Source organism: Myotis lucifugus, unplaced genomic scaffold, assembly GCF_000147115.1.
Source record: "Myotis lucifugus unplaced genomic scaffold, Myoluc2.0 scaffold_36, whole genome shotgun sequence".
Classification (NCBI taxonomy): domain Eukaryota; kingdom Metazoa; phylum Chordata; class Mammalia; order Chiroptera; family Vespertilionidae; genus Myotis; species Myotis lucifugus.
The window spans coordinates 1,531,485-1,541,092 of record NW_005871084.1 but is presented as its reverse complement, the minus strand read 5'-3'; the positions used below and the strand labels follow the sequence as shown (position 1 = coordinate 1,541,092).

The 9,608-nt window shown below is 33.6% G+C and overlaps 1 protein-coding gene across 3 annotated transcripts in view; it reads left to right on the top strand.

Annotated features, from left to right (window-relative positions):
- The window catches only part of TXNL1 (thioredoxin like 1), a 24,537-nt gene extending 16,389 nt beyond the window's left edge, over nucleotides 1–8,148 (top strand). Inside the window, exons 7-9 of one of the 3 annotated variants that reach the window (XM_023752622.1) lie at nucleotides 2,025–2,129; nucleotides 5,250–5,302; nucleotides 7,916–8,148. In XM_023752622.1, the coding sequence (XP_023608390.1) occupies nucleotides 2,025–2,129; nucleotides 5,250–5,258 (114 nt within the window). In that variant the 3' untranslated portion in view covers nucleotides 5,259–5,302; nucleotides 7,916–8,148. The remainder of the gene's footprint in view (nucleotides 1–2,024; nucleotides 2,130–5,249; nucleotides 5,303–7,915) is intronic. The other 2 variants (XM_006087124.2, XM_014454398.2) reach the window with 2 other exon arrangements.
- The last annotated feature ends 1,460 nt before the right edge of the window (nucleotides 8,149–9,608 follow it).

Sequence of the window (9,608 nt, the reverse complement as noted above, 5' to 3'; positions counted from 1 at the left end):
CCCAAAGGGGGGATAAGAGCCCCAAACCGGGGGTATGTCCCCTTGTCCAAAAAATCGAAACCCTGGGGCCCTTTCCGACCCTTCAGCCTGCAGGGTCTATCCACTGAGCCAAACTGGCCAGGGCTTAAATTTTCTTCTTAATTTATCTGTGTGTCCTAAGGCAGTGGTCGGCAAACTGTGGCTCGCGAGCCACATGCGGCTCTTTGGTCCCTTGAGTGTGGCTCTTCCACAAAATACCGACTTCTGTGCATGGGCCACGAAGTTTCAGTCACACTGTATGTGCACGCCCGTATGTGATATTTTGTGGAAGAGCCACACCCAAGGGGCCAAAGAGCCGCATGTGGCTCGCAAGCCGCAGTTTGCCGACCACTGTCCTAAGGGAACGACAGGTTGATATTTTTAAATTTTGTGGATTGTCAGTTTACTTATCTGATACATATTTGGCAACTGTTATTAAAAGTTTATTATATAACATATTTAACTGAGTATATTTGTGCTTTATTATTCATACCTGGTAATGAATGATGCATTTGTAAAATTCAGTGTACTTTTCTAGAATACTGAGTTTTTAATAATGTAGTGATCATGATCTCAGCAAAAATGACTTAAAAATATAATTTTAGCCGAAACCGGTTTGGCTCAGTGGATAGAGCGTCGGCCTTCGGACTGAAAGGTCCCAGGTTCGATTCCGGTCAAGGGCATGTACTTGGGTTGCGGGCACATCCCCAGTAGGAGATGTGCAGGAGGCAGCTGATCGATGTTTCTCTCTCATCGATGTTTCTAACTCTCTATCTCTCTCCCTTCCTCTCTGTAAAAAATCAATAAAATATATTAAAAAAAATATATAATTTTATCTTAATTTGTATTGAAAAAGTATGCTGTTTGTTAGCAGTTATTAACTCCTTTGTGAATTTGGGTATTAAAACCCACCACATGCTCTCCACCTCAGCTCTGTCCTTCAGAGGAGGGGACAGAGGGTTAGAGTAGAATAGAACACTTAGAAAGAGAATTGGGAATCGGCACAGTCACTGAGAACAGGTTATGCCAAACTAATGTGATTTCTTTGTTTTAGTGGAATGATTCTGGTTTTGGTAAGTTAGAAGAATGCTATAGCATGTGTTCATGATACCACCTTTTGCTTTATTAATGATGAGAGGAAGGCAGCTGTTTATTGGGAAAGCCCTTTCAACGCAGAGATCCCGATGCTTTCTCCTCTGTCATTAGAATCATGAACACAGTTATCTCGTGATGGGCTCAAGTCTTTATGTACTGTGTCCTATCTCAGTCAGAATTTCAGTTAAGACACAGAAAGCATGTCTGTGACTTTTTTTGATAAAATTGAAATTGAAATGACATTTTTGATCAGAAAGTCTAATCAAAGTCAGTGGATGAATTTTAAAAGCAGTAAATATAAAAACATTTGTGCTTAGATTCAAAGAGCATTACAAATAAATGGAGAGCTGATTTAATAGTCTACTAATTATAGACTTGGGGTTTTTCATTGATCAGCTCAGTTTGAGATGAAAATGTGGTTGCCTATTCAAACAACAAAAACTGACTGATGATTTCCAATACAGTTTTTTTCCTTTTAGTAGTCTAGAAAATTGAATGAATGAATATCAGAAAGACTATAACTGCAGAAATACTCCTCAGTGAACTACTATAATTTTTTATAAAATTTCAACAGCACTCTGCCTGTTGTAATTGTAAATTTCATAGTCTTTCAACATTCATTATGAAAGGCTTTAATTTTGACCCCTCCATGCCATCACACTAAATTATCAAGAACTTGTATATGTGGGTGTCTTGCCATGACATTCCTGGAATATATGAGAATAGCAGGGCAAACAGTGGAATTAATGGTCCTGTATGAGTACTAGTCTAAATGCAATTTGGATTAATCCTTACAAAGAGTGGAAGGTAAATTTGTTAGTAACCTAAGGAAATTGATGAAACTGACGCATTTTTATGAAAGGATTGCAATCATTACTGTAAAAATTATTATTATTATTATTTTTTGGTAGATATTTGTTCAGTCCAATCAAGGTGAAGAAGAAACAACAAGAATTTCATATTTTACTTTCATTGGTACTCCAGTCCAGGCAACAAATATGAATGACTTCAAACGAGTAAGTTTGTTGAAATTATATTTAGGGGAGGTAAAAATACAATGTTAAAGAATTGCCACCAAGAGTTTTATCAGTACAGAAAACAGGTGCTGTGCACAGATTAAATGTGCAGCAGCATAGGAGAAGTAGTTATCGTCGTATTCCACTTGAGATGATTATAAAAGAGGAAGAGTTTTTCTAGGGTTGCCAATGCTTAGAGGAGGCACCCAGCCTAACAGTTTGACCCCTGTTTGGGAGGCATTGGAGCTGTAGAACATCCTGAAAGCTTTTATTTATTTATTTATTTATTTATTTATTTATTTATTTATTTATTTATTTATTCATGCATTCATTCATTCATCTATTTTATGGTATCCACAGATCTAATTTTAATTCAGTTACAGAAAATTTCAAAAAATTGTATAACATTGGATGCCCTTATAAAGTTATAAAATTTTAGCTGTTTTTACAAAATTTATAACTTTGACAATAGATAGTTTAACTGGTCATTTTACAAGTATAATCTTCCTGTCTCACAGTATAATTAATTTTTGGGAGCTGTATGAACAGTCATGTACTTAGATCGGTCATGTTAAATGTTTGACATGTATAATGTATAATGGCAGGTCAGACGAAGCAGAGATTAAACATCTACATATTTATGATATGAAATGTACTGTACTGGGAAATGTGTGAGCATCAAAGACATTTTGGCTGCCTGCTTTGTTACTTTGCCTGTTTGAATTAAATGCCATTGGATTTAGCTTTACCTGTTTTTTACATAGTTTGTTTTTAGCTTAATATTTTCATAAGATCTATTACTCTGTTTTCTTATTTTCCCTTACTATTAATTCAGCTATATATTTCCTGCTTCTCACCTTAGCTTATGCTATTGGAGTTCGTTTTTACTCTCAGTAACCACTACTTTAATATTGTCTATCTTCTTTTTAGCCTGCCATTCATTAGTTTTTCTAATGTGCATTATCAATTGTCCACCTAAGAATCTGTCTCTACCTCTTCGTTTTTAACATCCCCCATCCCATCTCTTTTAGACTAGTTTTTCTGTTTTTGACTACCAGACTACCTTTTGTGGTAACAAAGGTGGTAGACTATTCTTGAGAGTATTTGTGTTTGTTTTATAATTTGGCTATGTGTTCATTTAACTAAATACCTTTTTACCTTATTTAAAATTATTATTGAGAAGTAGTTCTCAAACTTTTTGGACTCAAGGATGCTTTTACGCTATTAAATATTCTTGAAGACCAATAAGACTTTTTGCTTCTGTGTGCTATACTTATCTAATAGTTACCATTTAAGAAATTAAAACTGAGAAATTTAAAAAATATTTATTTACAAATACATTGTACATTAGCAAAAATAATATTTTAAAATCGAAGTATATTTTCCAAAACAAAAACCAGTTTATTGAGAGGAAGTGTATTGTTTTCACTTTTATAAATTATTTTACTGTTAAGCTTGGTAGAATTCTCTCATCTGTTTCTGCATTCACTCACTTTTGCTATCACAGGTTATATATCTTCTCGGGAACACCATTTGTGTACACTTGTGAAACAATGAGAGTTAAAAATGCAGATAACAATGTAGCAATGAGAATAGTTTTTAGTTTGAAGACTCCCTGAGAGGGTCTCAGGAACCTCCAGCCTGGACCACTCTGAGAACTGCTGTGAGAATAATTTATTACTATAACGAATGGACTTCCTTCTTGGTGTTCTGGACTTCTTTCTTCCTGGCCTTTAATGTTTAATACATTTTAATTGGTTGAATGGTTTTCTTATGTATATTAATATTACATTACGTTTTCTTTTAATACTTTCTGAGTGAGATTTGTTTGTATAGTTATTGTATAGGGTTATTTCTCAAAAGTAAGCTAATTTTTTTTTTAAAATATATATGGTAAGTCAACAACTTCAGTATAGGAAAATTATAATATAATTAATGTCTGTGTACTAACTGAAATCGGCCAGTTTGGTCCTTGTATATAGTTGCCTATTAAAAATGATTTTTGTTCCTAGTGAGGGAGCTAATTGACATGTGGTATGGTATTTGTTGTTTTTGTAGTACTGTGCTAGGTACAGTCATCCCTGTCTAGAGCAAATTTAGATAATACATAACATCTGGAAAGTCAATTAGTGTCTCAAAGCTTAGCTCAAGGCTCTCTTCCTCCACGGAGTATCCTTATACTTTACAATGATTGCTGGAAGAGGATAAGAGTATTTTGTGAAGGAAGAGGGTCTTGAATTAAACTTTAGTAGTAGAAATGGATGGAGGAGAAAACAGCAGTGGCACTCTAGGTAGAATGAAAAATAGGAATTTGGCATCAAAGTGGGAACGAGCAGATTCATTCTAGGACCAGTCACGTATGGCCCTTCATTCCCTTTTTTAGTCAGTCTGGATTTTAAAGGGATTATGCATAATAATTAGAATTTAAAATTTCAAAATAGATCTCGTACACATTTTTCAGCACAGAGAAGAAAATTTTGATACCTCTGTGTAGGAAAGAATGATATGAAATGGTTTAATGCATGATAAAATGAAATTATTTAGCATTTTCGGTTTACATTTTTATGTTGTATGAGTTGTTCCTAGATAATTTTAGTTTTCAGAATGTCATTGAACTTCTCCCTATGGTCAGTCACTAAGATGACAGAAGCTAAGGTAATGCTAATGAACCTTAGATGTGAGTAGAAATCTTACACCACCTTGCATGCTGTTACAACTTCATGAGGTTGTACCTTTAAGATTTGGTAGACTTGAACACACCTTCCATTTATCTGTTTTTGGCTCTTATAGGCATTGTGCACAGATTATAATATACACTTATGCTGTTTGCTGTTGTAAATGGATTCTGTGTGTTGCAGCATGAAAAGCTTGCCATCCTAATTGGAAGTAGATGTTTTCTTTGCTAAAATAATGCTCTTTACACCAATTGCTTTAATACAAAAGTAATAAGACATAAGTACAGAAATGAGCAAAATTGAAGGGGCTTGTGCTTCTTAGGGAATGAGGTGCATGCCAAAAGCAGAGCAGGTTTTCTATCCCCGTTATAAAAATAGACTTTTCTAAACTGGCCATTTACCGTATCAGCTATTTTTGTAACTTTTCTGTCTGTTTATTTTTCAGCTTTTTTAATCCAACTCAAATGAACTAAAACCAGAAGATTTTTTAAAAATGAAGTAATATAAAGATTGACCTTATCTCACTCCACTCCCCTTCTTGCTTCTCTGCTCATCTTGCACCTGTCTGCTCTCACCCTTCCCATGTTCTCATCATTGTTGGTGCAGGATGTCTACAGCTTCTGTCATCTGGATCAGCCTTACTGTTACCTAAATTTCCTCAGCTATTTCGTTCCTCAAATATCATTCTAGTCATGTTTCTCCACTGGCTTTTCATTTTGTTTTGGTTTTTGTTTTGGGCTTGCAGCTAGGTGCTTTCATTTTATTACCATATTATGTTGTTCCCCCGAATTTTTGTTGTTGTTTTACATTCTCCTGTCTCATTTAATTTTGTACTATCTTTGCGAAATAATATTGCAATAAAATATACATTGTTGTAGTTTCAAATTTAACTAGTTGTTGGATAATGTTTTTAATCCAATCTGAAGTTTAAATTTGATTTTTTAGGAACTATAAAATCATTTTGGAAGCCAAATATAAACAGTTTCATCAAGTTCTTTCATACAAGTACTAGTGTAATATATTGATTAGGCTGTAGTTAAGAGATGTGGTTTTCTTCTTTTTTATCTCATTGAAACTGTGGCCCAGAAGTCATTTTGCTTATTAATTGTGGGTGTATCCTATGCTTTGCCTGCCCAAGCAAACTCAAGGCCAGTCGAAAGACTTATGGACTGAATATTAGGCTGGTTTAAAATATTAATATGGAAGAAAAGTGGACTCTACTGAATAAATACTATGGATACCTAATTTTAATGTACCTAGACTTTTGTTTCTGTGAGGTGTTAACATAAAGACTTGAAAAGAAATAAAAGAACTTTACGTTTGGGTAAGAAAATCCATGTTGGAATGTTGCGTTTCTCTTTTTTTGCAGAGAATACACATTGGCAAGTTGAGAGCTATCAACCTGTGAAACAGTATGCAGATTTGTGTCTTCTGTATCACATCTGCTAAAATGTTAATTTTTAATATTAGTTCTTTTTGGGGTTTTTTTTTGCTTAATCTAATAGCTCTGTGTTTTGTTTGTTCCCAAGTGATAACAGTGATCAATAATGCTTTCAGTGTCTATCTGCTTGTATTCATTTGTGATACAAATAGTTCCGTCTCCTTTTTTAAGAAGTTTCCTCTTAGGTCTTAAACCTGAATTCCTTATTCCCATCCACATATTCTTTTCTGAAACTATCTCTTTAGCATCTGTCTGGCTTTTTGGACTTGCTATCACATTGTTTCCTTGGATCAGAGAGGAATTCCTTTCAAGTGATAACAGTGATTTTATTTGAAGTGGGGAAAACAGCAGTTTAGCATTAAGTGATTGGATATTCAGTGGAAGGGGTTTTATAGTCTTCTCTCATGGAAGACATTGACCCAGCCATGTTTTATTTTTAGACCAGACATGTACTGAAGAACTTTTTGTGTTTTCCTTGATTCAGATGCTACCATTTGGAAGAGAGTCAATTTAAATATGAAATTTACTTTTACAAATGTATATAGAAATATTTTTGTATAAAAATACATATTTAGTAGCTTGCAAGTAGATTTCTTTAAAGGTATTTCTACTATGAGAATACATTATTTAATGATAAACTTTAGGTTTGAAGTATATTATTCAATTAGAACATAGTTTTAGAACTTTCCCACAGAGAATTTGTTTTCTAGAACTGTTGGTAGTATAAGAAGAAGAAAAAGAAACACACAAAGAAAAAGAACTGTTGATAGGAAACAAGTTTATTCTTTGTATTTTTATGCTGCCACATTTATAGCAACTAGGACATTTAAACACCTCTTAATAGACAATTTTTCTAATCATTGATAGAAACAAGACTTATTCTGTACATTTAAAAATATATATTTTATTGATTTCAGAGAGGAAAGGAGAGTGGGGGAGAGAGACAGACAGAGACATCGACATCAATGATGAGAGAGAATCATTGATCAGCTGCCTCCTGCACATCCCCTACTGGGGATCAAGCCTGCAACTCGGGCATATGCCCTGATCGGGAATCAAAACTCGACCTCCTGAGTCATACGTTGACGATCAACCACTGAGCCAGACCAACCAAGATATTCTTTACATTTTCTTATAGTACATTTATAGCCACCAGGGTTTCTGAAAAATAGAAACTAGGCAAAATTAGTCATTTTTAGTGTTTTATTATATGTCTACATATTGAGAGAAATGTCTAGAAATCTGTCATTTTGGACATGAAGACAAGTTTAGCATACTCTTTAAATTTTAGATTATTTGTGTTTGATTTCTAATTGTCTAAAAATAGTATGCCAAATATGTTTCACTCATATAGCATTTTTTATTTATTAACTTCTCTAAACTGTCAACCTTGTTTTGAAAAATTGCATTACTTTTTCTTAAAACGGTGTTGGAAACCAAAAATAGCCTGCATGTGGTTTATTTTTAATTCCTTGAGGCTGGAAGGGAAGGAGGGTCACAGTGTGTTTCAACAATGGAAATATACTGCATGCCAAACAAAATTCAGGGATAAAAATTAATGCCAGGTTTTAGATAATGATTATCAATTAATATTGTTTTTAAATATTATTTTGAAAATAACCCACATTTCTAAATAAAATGTACATATAAAGTTATTTTTATTTTTCTAGGTAGTTGGCAAAAAAGGAGAAAGTCACTAAGATACAAAAGACACGGGAAGACCACATTGCAATCAGACCTACAGCTCCTGGATGACTGCTTGATTCTCGCCAGACTGTCACTATTCCATTCATTGCCATTACCAATAAATCATTGCTTTTGTTCCGATGATATCACTAGTGTTTCTATTGTAATCTTGATACATGCAATTGTAAATAAAAGTCACTACTTTTGCCAAGCTTAATTTTTGTCATTCTAAATAAGTATTTTCACTTTCCACTTATTTGAAAATTGGCTGACTTTGGATTTTAGAAGAGACTTAAGTGTCAGGTAGCATATTGAACTAAAGCCAGTTTCTCCTTTTAAAGGAGCACAACTGTTTTGGGGAATTAAGAAATACATGTGCCCTCATATACAGACATACACAGCAGGTGATTTTGATAAATGCACTTGAAACAGCTAACCATGTTCAAATGAGTAAAAACTCATGTTTATTAAACTACATTTGGGTACCTGGGCTATAGAAATTACTCAAATTATAAAATACCAGAAATAAAACAAATTTAATGAATTTAACTGTTCTCACCTAAAATTTTTAGTTAATGAAACCTCATATTTTAACCCTTCCTGGGTAAACTTTAAAAATTTGACTTAGCCATTTCCTTTACTAATAGAGGTATGTTGTAATTTGACAGTAGGGAAAATACAGAACTCAGAATTCATGAAGCAATGTGAATTATTATCTTCTAGTCAAGTATTATTTTAACTACCAAAAGATACAGTGTAAATATTCAGAAGACTTGGTTTAAGGTTGAAAATGAGTTGGCCAAAGGTATATGATTAAAAGGTCTTTCACAAAAGGCTGGCAAAACAAAACATCTGTTCCTTATTATTTAACCCTTAAAACTATAAAGTATTGGTAAATATAATTTTTCAATTTATCTATTTTTAAAATTAAAATGTAATATTTTAATTTCTCTAAATACTTAAAAAATTCAGTGTTTGAAAAGAGTACCTAAGCCTAATAGTTTTTTAAAAATTTTTTATGTTTTTAGTGATTTCAGAGAGGAAGGGAGAGGGAGAAAGATAAAAACATCGATGATGGGAGATATTGATCAGTTGTCCCCCGCACCCCATAGTGGGGATTGAGCCTGCAAGGCGCGTGCCTTGACTGAGAACCGAACCAGCCACCTCTCGGTGCATGGGCTGATGCTCAACCACTGAGCCACACTAATAGTTTTAATTCAATTAATTAAATAGTACATTTAAAGACATTTTTGTCTAGGAATATGGTAGAGGTACCATTTTGTCTTTGTGAGACCAATGTGTTTATACATGTTTCTGAAAAGAAGTATGTATCAGTTTTTGTGTTAAAATAGTCACTTTCTGAAACCCCAGAACCATTAGATAATGTTTAGTTCCTTCTAATGTAAGCACATTAACTGGTCTGTGGTAATGTCTATATCTGTGTATTTCATTTTTATGTTGCCTTGGGTCAAGTGGAGGCAGAAGGGCAAGAAGTAAAAGTTTATAACACTCTTTAATATAGACTATCACAGATTAATCACATTTGAAGATAAGGATTAGAGTAATATTGAAATTCGTTCTACGCTTTGTACACTTCATCTTTTTGAATAATTGTTAAAGTGCCTATCTGAAGTATTGCTGACCTCTATTTATACTTGCCAATTTGAAAGCTCAATG